The sequence below is a fragment of the Salvelinus alpinus genome, chromosome 6 (assembly GCF_045679555.1).
Source record: "Salvelinus alpinus chromosome 6, SLU_Salpinus.1, whole genome shotgun sequence".
NCBI lineage: Eukaryota > Metazoa > Chordata > Actinopteri > Salmoniformes > Salmonidae > Salvelinus > Salvelinus alpinus.
The window spans coordinates 86,650,179-86,664,045 of NC_092091.1; the positions used below are offsets into that span (position 1 = coordinate 86,650,179).

Consider the following 13,867-nt stretch of genomic DNA (forward strand, 5'->3'; position numbering starts at 1 on the left):
CTCTCTGTCTCTCTGTCTCTCTGTCTGTCTGTCTGTCTGTCTGTCTGTCTGTCTGTCTGTCTGTCTGTCTCTCTGTGCTCATGCGTTCTGTTGGTTCTGTAAAAGCGATTATCACCAGCTGTTGGTGCACGTGGTTTCTAAAAGCAAAACACCGAAGAGCGCGCAGAACGAGAGAGAGAGAGAGAACAGCGAGAGACCGAGAGACAGAGAGAGAGAGAGAGAGAGAGAGAGAGAGAGAGAGAGAGACAGATAGTTTCTCATTCAGTCCAGCCGCACATCGCGGTTTGAGTGACACAGATACAGGTTTACAGCACAGATGGAGTGAGAGATCGGAAAAGAGAGGGATAGACAAGGGGAGAGACAGAGACAGGATAGACAGGGAGAGAGAGATATAATGGAAAGAGTTAGGATATAAATATTGGATTAATTTAAAAAATACACCAACCGAGGACTATTTTTTTCCTCTCTCACGTGAATGGGGATACAGCGGGATATGATATGGAGTCTCGTGAGCTGTTTTTCAGTGTGTTTGATTGACAGACTTTTAGCACCGCCGAACACCTGACGGTGGAAGGGACATGCATAACGCCAGCCACCGCCTGGCAGAGAACGAGAGCGAGCCTCATCTGCCCGACCCACACACGGATTTACCCGCCACTCGCGCACTCATCGGCTGCGTCCTCGCACTGCTCATCCTCTGGACGTTGCTGGGCAACTTCACGGTGTGCGCGGCGGTTCTGCGTTACCGGCACCTGCGCGCCAAAGTCACCAACATCTTCATCGTGTCTCTGGCGCTGTCGGACCTCCTCGTGGCGCTGCTCGTGATGCCGTGGAAGGTAAAGTCTTGATTATATTTCATTGATTGAAAATGGATTGATAACATATATGATTGCCTAGAAAACAGATTTCAGTGTCTCAAAATTGTCATTGACTCATTTCATTCTGTAATTTGTTTTGTCAGTTGTATTATTGTGGATTGACACTAAAAATAAACGTTCTCTCTCTCTCTCTCTCTCTCTTACTTTGTCTCTCAATTTCTCTCTCTCTCTTTCTCTCTCTGTCTCTCTACGCGCTCTCTGTCTCTCGCTGTTCTCTCTCTCTGTCTCTCTCTCTCTCTCTCTCTCTGTCTCTCTCTCTCCAAGGCGGCAGCAGAGGTGGCGGGGTTCTGGCCCTTCGGTGCGTTCTGTGACACCTGGGTGGCGAGCGACATCATGTGTTCCACGGCGTCCATCTTGAATCTGTGCATGATCAGTGTGGACCGCTACTGGGCGATCTCCAGCCCGTTCCGTTACGAGAGGAGAATGAACCGCCGCGTGGCCTTCGTCATGGTCGGCGTGACCTGGACGGTCTCCGTGGTGATATCATTTGTGCCCGTTCAACTCCACTGGCACCGGGCTGCGATTACCGGAAATAGCGGGAGCGGTGACGAATTTACCCGGGACGTTACCGGATTTAACGTCAGCGGGGTATATCAACTCCACAGGGCGGCGGAGGAGAACGGCTGGGACTGTGATTCAAGTCTGAGTCGGACCTACGCCATCTCCTCCTCGTTGATCAGTTTCTACATCCCCGTGGCGATCATGGTGGTCACCTACACACGTATCTACCGGATCGCCCAGGTCCAGATACGCAGGATATCCTCTCTGGAGCGAGCCGCAGAACACGCGCAGAACTGCCGCTCGGACGCGCACGTGGATGTGGATGCAGATGGGCACGTGCACGCTTTCCACCGCCGTCATCATCCTCCTCTTCGTTCTAAACACCGCTGCTCCATCTTTCTCCAAACTACCAATTCCCCAAAACATCATCATCATCACCCTGATCTTCCTCCCCCACACCGGGCCCTGAGGTACTCCATTAGGAAGGAGACCAAGGTTCTGAAGACTCTGTCTGTCATCATGGGGGTGTTCGTCTTCTGCTGGTCCCCCTTCTTCATCCTCAACTGTGCCATGCCTTTCTGCCCAGGTAGGCTACTATGACCTTTCACCTCAAATACATCAATGTATTATCAATTGTCACGTTGAAAGAACGTTCAGGTCGGCAACATAATTCCCTTCAATAATTGTTATTGGTTAGAGTTAGATATACTAACTAGGTCATGTGATAGGTTAGAGTTAGATAGACTAGGTCATGTGATAGGTTAGTTAGATATACTAACTAGGTCATGTGATAGGTTAGAGTTAGATAGACTAGGTCATGTGATAGGTTAGTTAGATAGACTAACTATGTCATGTGATAGGTTAGTTAGATAGACTAACTAGGTCATGTGATAGATTAGAGTTAGATAGTTTGGTTTTTCCTTTTTTATAGAGAAACCCCAGGCAGTGCGTGTTTCGGAGCCCGTTGTTCCGAGCACAACAACCTTCCTGAACCTTCTTTTAACACTTCAGTTAAAAGAAGTTTACATTTCAGTTTTACATTCCTGTCCAGACAATATTTCAACTCTTGGTTAATTAAAGCGCCAGAACAATACAACTATTTATGAAATATCACTGATCTGAGAGCAGCCAGAAACACGATCACTGTCTAACTCTCATGCCCATGTTCCCCCCACACACAGGTCCAGGTACAGCCTCCAGAACTGTGTCAGACCCCTCCTCCCAATCCTCCCACCTGTACTGTGTCAGTGAAACCACCTTCGACGTCTTCGTTTGGTTCGGTTGGAGCAACTCGTCCTTAAACCCCGTCATCTACGCCTTCAACACTGAGTTCCGCGAGGCGTTCCTCCGCTTGCTGGGTTGCCGTGGAGACAACGGGTGCTTCGGCGGCTGGACGACGAGCGTCACGCGCGCGGAGAGCTTTGTCTTGGCGAGCAACGAGGCCGTCGGCGCCGTGACGGAGAAGAAGAACTCGCTCCACACAATGGAGATGGGCGTGGCTTACGATACCGGCTGTGGCGCCGGTAGAGGTAGCGTCACATCTGGTGTAATCCGCGACCCGGTTAGGGGTAGGGTGCTACCGGTTAGAGGAGCTGTAGAGGAGCCGGTGTGTGACTGTGAGGTGGATCCGGTTACAGGAAGAGGGGACAGCGGGGGAGGTCTCTCTAGGACGCCACCGGCAACGTTAACGAACTGTAGAGGGACGATAACGCAACCAGAGGCGGTGTGCGACTGTCCCATGGAGGATTGTAAAATAGACGTAACGGATAGGGGACAACGGACTCAGATGATTCCCTCACAAACTTTCTAATGAACTTTCAAACTGTGCCAAACTGACCGTACCATTGATGTCTGTAGTGGTTTCATTTTAAATGAATCCACTACTACTATTGTCTCAGCTGTTAATGGATTACATATATCCAGGAAATAGCTATAACAGGTTTATCCAAAACATTCATTGGCCAATTTGATGAAAAAGCATTGAGGATTGATTGAAACAGGGACATTTTCCACCAATGCTCTCTAGACTAAGGTTTCTCCAGCTGTAGTTCCTGAACCCCCAGAGCTCTGTAATATATTGCTGATCTGACCTGTTTTTATGGAAGTGGTCCCTCAAGGAGAAAAGGATAGTAATGGTAATGATGGTAATGATAGTAATGGTAAACAACCACATTGAAAAACACTGTTCTATGCTGCCATTGCATTAGGTCAACATTATTAGGTCAATATGAACTCCTGATTGGTGTAGGTCAATATCATTAGGTCAATATCAACTCCTGATTGGTCTAAGTCTGCGAAGGGGATAGAATGTTAGAAGAGTAGAATAGATCTTCCCTGAGCTGATCTAGATTTCTATTTCTACTGCCGTCTCTCAACCGTCATTACCATCATATCTGTTCTGGACCCGGGGGCTTTGTTTGTTGGGGAAGTGTGACACCGCCTGCGTCTGAAATGGCACCCTCTTCCCTATGTAGTGCACTACTTTTGACCAGGGCCTATAGGGCTGTAGTGCACTACTTTTGACCAGAGCCTATGGGGCTGTAGTGCACTACTTTTGTCCAGGATCCAATGGCACCCTATTCCCTATATAGTGCACTACTTTTTACCAGGGTCCTTTGGGACACAACCCTCTGTATTTCTCAGATTATCAGGGATTATTTCTCCAGGCCCTGGGGATCTTGTGTGATGTCATGTCACGGTGACGATGATGAAAAGTCCATCCTGGGTATTTCTAAGCATCTATTATACAGTAACAAAGTCTCACAACCAGAGCTCCCTCTCTCTTTCTCTCTACATCTCTTTCTCTCCCTGTCTTACCAGCTCTCTCTCCACACCTCATCCTCCTCTCCATCTCTCTCTCACTTATCTTCCTCTCCACTCTCTCTATTCCTCTCGCCCCTCCCTCCCTCCCTCCCTCCCTCCCTCCCTCCCTCCCTCCCTCCCTCCCTCCCTCCCTCCCTCCCTCCCTCCCTCCCTCCCTCGTCCCATCTCTACTCCACTCCTCTTAAACACGTCCTCTCTACTCTTCTCTCCCTTTCTCTCTCCCTCTCCCATTATCCCTCTCTCATGCGAGCAAGAAATCATTCATTTGTTAATCACATCATATCCCTGATTAGGGTTAGTGCGACCTGCCTCATGCATGGTTGGCACAGAAGGACAAACTGAATCTTCATGAATGACTGGCTTGAATTGTGAGTTTGACCACACAATTTATTTTCATAATGAGCCAAAAGGTATTGCTTTAAACCCAAAAGTTGCAAAGGAAACGTGATCTATTTAATAAACACAGGAACAGCTGCATCTAGTTGTCATAACCTCGTACGTTCACACTACTTTTTATGCAGGCTACTTCAATTACTAATTTCTCAGAACAGGGGGAAAAACACATCACCAGATTCACAGGGAATACATGACATAGTATGAAGATGCAATACTCCAAGCCGCAGCTTCATACTACTTGTCCAACATAGAGAACTGATGCTTGTATACTGGTTGTTGAGTTGGATTGGCATGGGTATGAGGGGTCCGTGGGTGACTTTTGGATTGTCTTACTCATTGATAGGAAGACGTTTGGTCCAAATCAGATGTTGGGTACAATATTTACTGAATATTATCTGAATCCTATTATTTAAAATTACCAATTTTGATCCAATCAATTCAATTAATTTTCTCAAATAGTATTTGAACCCAGGTTGCATATTGTAACCCGTGAGGTTGGTTGGCTTTGCGTGCCGGTTTCCTGAATCAAATCTCTCCGATCCATAACCTAACATGCAGAATGTGTGTATGTGCTTGCCTCTGACTAAAAGCTAAGCCCAGAGAGAGAGAGTGTCTGTGTGTCTGTGTTTAAAGTGAAAGAGAGAGAGAGAGGGGGAGGAAGAGTGAGAGAGAGAGAGAGAGAGAGAGAGAGGAGAGAGATAGAGAGAAATGGAGAGAGAGAAATGGAGAGACAGAGAGAGACAGAGAGAGACATAGATGCTGTGTTAGTTGCGTAACCTCTCTCCTCTCTCTCCCTCCCACCTCTAGGTTCTCTCCCTGGACTGTTAACCTGTCATCATGTGTTTGGTCCCTGATTGGTGGAAAGCTGAGCAGCAGCAGTGTTTCTCCTCTTCTCTTCTTTTTGTTTATTTGTTGTTGTTGTTGTTGTTGTTGTTGTGAATGACTGAGTCTGTCTCCCGAATGGAACCCTATTCTATTCCCTATATAGTGCACTACTTTAGACCAGGACCCTATGGCACCCTATTCCCTATATAGTGCACTACTTTAGACCAGGACCCTATGGCACCCTATTCCCTATATAGTGCACTACTTTTGACCAGGGTCATTTGGGACATACTGAGTCATACTGATGTAGGATCGTAATTTGATCACCCTGTTGCAGGAGAACTTTCCTGCTATGCAGGAAAATGTAAATGTGTAGTGCGTTTTAGGTTGAAAAGGCTTCTGAAGTTTACAATTTCCACATTGAAATTTCAAACTTGATTTTTCCATTACGAAAAATGCATCAAACCTTAACAAAATGTCCATTAATTATAATCCACATAATAATTCACATTTCATGTTGCTGCAGGATTATTTTCCTCTGTAGCAAACTGGCTCAAATTAAGATCCAACATCTGTATGAAACAAGGTCAATGCGATGTACTGTGAACAGGACAGGAAAGGTCTTTGGAGAGAGGGAGAGTGGGGAGAGGGAGAGAGGGAGAGAGGGAGAGATGGATGGAAAGAGAAACAAAAACAGAGATAGAGGAGGCACAGGGAGACGATGACAGAAAGGGACACAAAGAGAGAGAGAGAGACAGAGAGTGAGAAAGAGAGACAGAAAGAGCGAGAGAAAGTGCACATGGGAGTGTTGGACCTTCTAAGCCATGCTCCTGAACCGCAACACACTGGTACATCCTGGCACTTCTGTTATGGATTCATTCAACACACCTCCAGGGTCTCAATAAAACATGCAGTAACACAACCAATGACTGTCCCCTTTCTCCTTCTTCCTGTTATTGTCTCATCTAGTTAGAGTGTTCTAGAATGGTGTCCGCGTCCAACATTCTGTAATAGAAGGCCAAGACCAAATGCTAAGGCCTACACACACATCTGACACACAAATACAGTTAAAAGACCAACATATTTATTTGAAGTAAATGTTTTATTGGTATGTTATTTTTTAATTGTGTATTATTATAATATATATATATTTTTTTACAAATGTTTAAATGTGTAAAGCTTTTGGCTGTAGTCCGTGTCAAATCCGTAATGCGTCTACTGACCCATCTACACATAATGTTGAGTCGTTTACTGGAAAAACTCAGGTTCACTGGACCCCCTCTGGGGCGCCAGAGCTTTGCTTTAGATAATGGATCAATGTTTATTGGTAGGCCTATTTGGTGGTCATTTTCTCATGTTATTAAGCCTAATATTTCACCAAGCTTTAGGAATACACGATGTCGTAATAATGCCATTTGTAGACTGCTGGCTGGTGACAATAATGTATTTACTTGTTCAGTGATTCAAGTTGAACATTCAAACATTGCAGATTGTAAACTAAATGTTCGATGCAACAGCTTACTAATCAGCAACCAACTGATTTATTTTAGAGTCCACGACAGTCCTGTGTTGAATAAGAGCTGATAGCAGCGTTACCTGCGCCGTCCTCGCGCTCTCTCCCAGCTCGGAGAGAAAGTTGTGCGCAAAACCAATCTGTTAATGCCACATTATAAAGTCAGTCCACCCTCAAAACACGAGCTTACTAGGGTTTGTTTCATTATGCAGTGTACTATCTATAGCTCTAAATCGTATTTAGCTGCTATTTATAAACGTTTTTTATTAAAATGACATATCAAATAGCCTAACAACGAGGATGAGTTTCAGCCACTATTTATTGTTGAGCGGTTTTGTCTGCCGAATAGCCTACACAAATGGGCTGCAATATTCAAGGTAAAGTCAATTAAACTCAAATTGAGGGACTTCCCTTGTGCTGGCTTGCCATTTGACAAATACAAATAATGTCACTCTTTTGTCCATAATAACGTCATTGTAATTAGCCTACCTGTATCTGCCAGCTGTTGGCTGGAGTGCACGAGCCTAAACCAGAGTGGGCGCATTCACAAAGCACATAGAACGCTACATTCCTTTTGACAAAACCATCATTAGAGTTGAATGTAACTTCACAAGTCATTTTTCTTTATGTGTACTATGTCATCACGCACAGCCTTTTATCTACAACAAATTAATGTGATGGAAACCGAGCGTTCCACCAACTCAGGCCTTCATGCAGCTATATAAGGGTCGTTCCACCAATTCAGTCCTTCATACAGCTGTGTAAGGGTCGTTCCACCAATTCAGGCCTTCATGCAGCTATATAAGGGTCGTTCCACCAATTCAGGCCTTCATACAGCTGTGTAAGGGTCGTTCCACCAATTCAGGCCTTCATGCAGCTGTGTAAGTGTCGTTCCACCAATTCAGGCCTTCATGCAGCTGTGTGAGGGTCGTTCCACCAATTCAGGCCTTCATACAGCTGTGTCAGGGTCGTTCCACCAATTCAGGCCTTCATGCAGCTGTGTAAGGGTCGTTCCATCAATTCAGGCCTTCATGCAGCTGTGTAAGGGTCGTTCCACCAATTCAGGCCTTCAAGCAGCTGTGTAAGGGTCGTTCCACCAATTCAGGCCTTCATACAGCTGTGTCAGGGTCGTTCCACCAATTCAGGCCTTCATACAGCTGTGTGAGGGTCGTTCCACCAATTCAGGCCTTCATGCAGCTGTGTAAGGGTCGTTCCACCAATTCAGGCCTTCATAAAGCTGTGTAAGGGTCGTTCCACCAATTCAGGCCTTCATGCAGCTATATAAGGGCCGTTCCACCAATTCAGGCCTTCATACAGCTGTGTAAGGGTCGTTCCACCAATTCAGGCCTTCATGCAGCTGTGTAAGGGTCGTTCCATCAATTCAGGCCTTCATGCAGCTGTGTAAGGGTCGTTCCACCAATTCAGGCCTTCAAGCAGCTGTGTAAGGGTCGTTCCACCAATTCAGGCCTTCATACAGCTGTGTAAGGGTCGTTCCACCAATTCAGGCCTTCAAGCAGCTGTGTAAGGGTCGTTCCACCAATTCAGGCCTTCATACAGCTGTGTAAGGGTCGTTCCACCAATTCAGGCCTTCATAAAGCTGTGTAAGGGTCGTTCCACCAATTCAGGCCTTCATACAGCTGTGTAAGGGTCGTTCCACCAATTCAGGCCTTCATGCAGCTGTGTGAGGGTCGTTCCACCAATTCAGGCCTTCATACAGCTGTGTAAGGGTCGTTCCACCAATTCAGGCCTTCATACAGCTGTGTGAGGGTCGTTCCACCAATTCAGGCCTTCATACAGCTGTGTAAGGGTCGTTCCACCAATTCAGGCCATCATACAGCTGTGTGAGGGTCGTTCCACCAATTCAGGCCTTCATGCAGCTGTGTAAGGGTCGTTCCACCAATTCAGGCCTTCATGCAGCTGTGTAAGGGTCGTTCCACTATTTCAGGCCTTCATACAGCTGTGTAAGGGTCGTTCCAACAATTCAGGCCTTCATACAGCTGTGTGAGGGTCGTTCCACCAATTCAGGCCTTCATACAGCTGTGTGAGGGTCGTTCCACCAATTCAGGCCTTCATGCAGCTATATAAGAGTCGTTCCACCAATTCAGGCCTTCATGCAGCTATATAAGGGTCGTTCCACCAATTCAGGCCTTCATGCAGCTGTGTAAGGGTCGTTCCACCAATTCAGGCCTTCATAAAGCTGTGTGAGGGTCGTTCCACCAATTCAGGCCTTCATACAGCTGTGTAAGGGTCGTTCCACCAATTCAGGCCTTCATAAAGCTGTGTGAGGGTCGTTCCACCAATTCAGGCCTTCATAAAGCTGTGTAAGGGTCGTTCCACCAACTCAGGCCATTTAAGAAGTGCAACATGGTAAAACAAAAAAACTCTGATTTCACCCATTGTCAACATTCTGTCACAGAGCACAAAATAAATGTTCCATCTCAGGAGGTTAAATACAATAAACGACTATATTAAGTGCCTATTAAGTACCAAATCAAGTAACAGGGTCGACCGTAACAAGGTTTACGACGTCATTTTATGGCCTGTAGGCCTCATTGACCTGAGCTCATACAACTTGTTTTTGAGTAAAAAAAAACATAATGTATGGATTATTTTGACTATAACAGATACTCAGATGAAACATATTGTTCTATTTATCACAGACTACTTTGTGTCAAAGTTTAACAAGGACTCTCTCCTCCTCACCAGTGTCATGATCAAAGATATGATCAAGAGCCTCACATACTGTATATCGTTTGGTCATTGTGCTGCCACAGAATGAATTGTGAGCAGTGCTTCAAAAAAGCTTTTTATACCAGAGCTGCAAGAAAAGTTTAATATATTATTGAAACAATGCTGCGATTGTTTGAGAGAATGCCAACAGGTGTGGTTCCCGTGGGCGAAAGATTCTATTGTGGAAAGGTTCCCGTGGGGGTTGCCATGGAAGCCAAGAAGGGGAGTGAGGTGTGTGTGTGTGTGTGTGTGTGTGTGTGTGTGTGTGTGTGTGTGTGTGTGTGTGTGTGTGTGTGTGTGTGTGTGCTCAAACACACATGCATGTTGGGGTCTTTGTGTGGACAAAGTAATGGAACCTTATATGACAATCAGATTAAATTAACTACATTTTTCAAAGAGAAAACTTGTAAATCGTTCCGATTCGACCGGAACACAACAGGGGGGGTTAAATCAGCCATAAATCCCATTGTGACATGGGGAGTGGAAGCATGTTGTGTTGCTACAGGGTATCTAGCCTGTCTATCTATGGGGAACATGGTTGAAGTGTTATGCTAGCCTGTCTATCTATGGGGAACATGGTCGACGTGTTATGCTAGCCTGTCTATCTATGGGGAACATGGTTGAAGTGTTATGCTAGCCTGTCTATCTATGGGGAACATGGTCGACGTGTTATGCTAGCCTGTCTATCTATGGGGAACATGGTTGAAGTGTTATGCTAGCCTGTCTATCTATGGGGAACATGGTCGACGTGTTATGCTAGCCTGTCTATCTATGGGGAACATGGTTGAAGTGTTATGCTAGCCTGTCTATCTATGGGGAACATGGTTGAAGTGTTATGCTAGCCTGTCTATCTATGGGGAACATGGTTGAAGTGTTATGCTAGCCTGTCTATCTATGGGGAACATGGTCGACGTGTTATGCTAGCCTGTCTATCTATGGGGAACATGGTTGAAGTGTTATGCTAGCCTGTCTATCTATGGGGAACATGGTCGACGTGTTATGCTAGCCTGTCTATCTATGGGGAACATGGTCGACGTGTTATGCTAGCCTGTCTATCTATGGGGAACATGGTTGAAGTGTTATGCTAGCCTGTCTATCTATGGGGAACATGGTCGACGTGTTATGCTAGCCTGTCTATCTATGGGGAACATGGTCGACGTGTTATGCTAGCCTGTCTATCTATGGGGAACATGGTCGACGTGTTATGCTAGCCTGTCTATCTATGGGGAACATGGTTGAAGTGTTATGCTAGCCTGTCTATCTATGGGGAACATGGTTGAAGTGTTATGCTAGCCTGTCTATCTATGGGGAACATGGTTGAAGTGTTATGCTAGCCTGTCTATCTATGGGGAACATGGTCGACGTGTTATGCTAGCCTGTCTATCTATGGGGAACATGGTCGACGTGTTATGCTAGCCTGTCTATCTATGGGGAACATGGTCGACGTGTTATGCTAGCCTGTCTATCTATGGGGAACATGGTCGACGTGTTATGCTAGCCTGTCTATCTATGGGGAACATGGTTGAAGTGTTATGCTAGCCTGTCTATCTATGGGGAACTGGGAGAAATGGTGGGATGAAGTGTTTTAAAATCAGATTTAATGAAATATCCACGTGGTTAATATTAAAGGACACTTCATTTACATGAGGCTTTTAAAATTCAGTATTGGTGCACAATTTCTACTTAAAATATCAAAGGGATGCAAAAGGTACTCATTTCAAGGGTATTTTCATAATGTCTACAGTATATAAGGGTATTTTCATAATATCTACAGTATATAAGGTTATTTTCATAATATCTACAGTATATAAGGTTATTTTCATAATATCGACAGTATATAAGGGTATTTTTTAAATTGTATTCCTCTGCAAACTAGGCAGACATTTTATGTATTTTTAAAGTTTATTTCTCTAAAGACTTCTAAAGACATAGGTTACATCCCACATAGCACCCTATTGGTCCTGGTCAAAAGTAGTGCACGACAGCCCAATAGGCCCTGGTCAAAAGTAGTGCACTACATAGAGAATAGGGTGCCATTTCGGACGCAGCTGGTCTATAAGAGTCTGCCTAATGACTGTCCTTGTTTCATATCCTTCATTCCCTTCAGATCTAGTACCATTACTGCTTAGGGAAGCTATTAACTGGAGCACACCTCCACCCATTTCCTGCCACTTGGGTGTGCGAAGGCCAAATGTACCCTGAGGGCAGCAGGTGCGGCAGATAATGGTTCCCGTGGGAACTGTTAATTGGTTTTAACTGTCTGGGGTATGTGTCAGGGTTAAATTGAGAAGTAAGTACACATGACAGGTCAGAGAGGAGGGAGGGTTAGTCAACTGATGCTACACTGCTGGAGAGATAGATAGATAGAGAGAGAGAGAGAGACAGAGAGATGTACAATATTTGTCATGATGAACTGTGTAAAGTAAATGTGAGTGTCTGTATGTGTGAGAATTCAGGTAGTTTAAGACTAGCCTGGAGAAATCCAGTCTGTTTGTGCTAACTTTTCACTCCTTTCCATTCTATGAGTAGAATGTTAGCACAAACAGACTAGATTTCTCCAGGCTAGCCTGAGACTTGTCAGGCCAAACCAACGGTAGAATTCCTCCCCGCCTAGACATCCAATGTGCAGGCATTGCATCAACCAATGGTTGCTTGCCACGTCATCGACTGTGCAGTCGGGTATTTGATTGCTGTGTTATATGATGTGGTTAGCGGACATGTCACATGTCTACCCAGGCCATTGTGAGATCTGGCATCTGCTGTAACGCAGTCGGGCAGGAACTCCACCATTAAGGTGGCCACTCATCATTAGGCTTAATGACTTTCACCTGGTCAGTTCTTTCAGATCACTCCAGTGAAGGAGGGGATGTAATATTAATCCAGATTAAGGAGAGTAGACAATCAGAGACCGAGGTGATGTAATATTGATCCAGATTAAGGAGAGTAGACAATCAGAGACCGAGGTGATGTAATATTGATCCAGATTAAGGAGAGTAGACAATCAGAGACCGAGGTGATGTAATATTAATCCAGATTAAGGAGAGTAGACAATCAGAGACCGAGGTGATGTAATATTAATCCAGATTAAGGAGAGTAGACAATCAGAGACCGAGGTGATGTAATATTGATCCAGATTAAGGAGACTAGACAATCAGAGACCGAGGTGATGTAATATTAATCCAGATTAAGGAGAGTAGACAATCAGAGACCGACGTGATGTTGATATGCATGTGCTTTTGAAGGAGTAACTATGTGAACATGAGACAGTGAAGAGGGTGAAGAGGGGTCTGGGTGGTTTCTGCTATAGAAGGGTTGTTATTGTTGTTCCTGATTGGCTTCAGGTGAAAATCCACCATTGAGGCTGACGATACAGAGAGAGTGTATCAACTATGTTTTTTCTTTGTTTTTTTGCGTTGTTTGTTTTTTAACCTATTTTGTAGATAATGTTGCTGCTACCGTCTCTTATGACCGAAAATCACCTCTGGACATCAGAACAGCGATTACTCACCACGAACTGGCAGAAGCTTCTTTTTCCTTTGAGTCCGACGAGCCCGACGTGAAGGACATACTGCTTTCCCGGGAACAGAAAAAGAGGGCGATCGAATAAACCCCCTCTGCCTTCCGTTCTGCTAGCTAACGTGCAATACGTTAAAAAATAAAATCGACGACCGACGAGGAAGATGAAACTACCAACAGGACATTAAAAACGGTCATATCTTATGTTTCACAGAGTCGTGGCTGAATGACGACATCATCAACATACATACTGGCTGGTTATACGATGTACCGGCAGGATAGAACAGCGGCGTCTGCTCAGACGAAGGGTGGCAGACTATGTATATTTGTAAACAACAGCTGGTGCATGACATCTAAGGAAGTCTCAAGGTTTTGCTCGCCTGAGGTAGAGTATCTCATGATAAGCTGTAGACAACACTATCTACCTAGAGAGTTTTCATCTATATTTTTCGTAGCTGTTTACATACCACCACAGACCGATGCTGGCACTAAGACCGCACTCAATGAGCTGTATTCCCGCCATAAGCAAACAGGAAAACGCTCATCCAGAGGCGGCACTCCTAGTGGCCGGGGACTTTAATGCAGGGAAACTTAAATCCGTTTTAACAAATTTCTATCAGCATGTTAAATGTGGAACCAGAGGGAAAAAAATTCTAGACCATCTTTACTCCACACCCAGAGACAC

General features: G+C 45.2%; 1 protein-coding gene across 1 annotated transcript; it reads left to right on the forward strand.

Moving 5' to 3' along the window:
- The first annotated feature begins 267 nt into the window (after window positions 1-267).
- Window positions 268-4,290, forward strand: LOC139579524 (D(1) dopamine receptor-like). The gene is made up of 3 exons (XM_071408241.1): window positions 268-836; window positions 1,143-1,965; window positions 2,561-4,290. Exons 1-3 carry the CDS (start codon window positions 579-581, stop codon window positions 3,187-3,189), a joined length of 1,710 nt encoding a protein of 569 aa, XP_071264342.1. The 5' UTR covers window positions 268-578; the 3' UTR covers window positions 3,190-4,290.
- Window positions 4,291-13,867: the final 9,577 nt, after the last annotated feature.

Excerpts from the sequence above, each read along its gene's own strand:
- LOC139579524 (XM_071408241.1), top strand. The coding sequence starts at position 579 with ATGCATAACGCCAGCCACCGCCTGGCAGAGAACGAGAGCGAGCCTCAT. Across the intron at positions 837-1,142 it reads TGCTCGTGATGCCGTGGAAG|GCGGCAGCAGAGGTGGCGGG; the intron begins GTAAAGTCTTGA and ends TCTCTCTCCAAG. Across the intron at positions 1,966-2,560 it reads TGCCATGCCTTTCTGCCCAG|GTCCAGGTACAGCCTCCAGA; the intron begins GTAGGCTACTAT and ends CCCCACACACAG.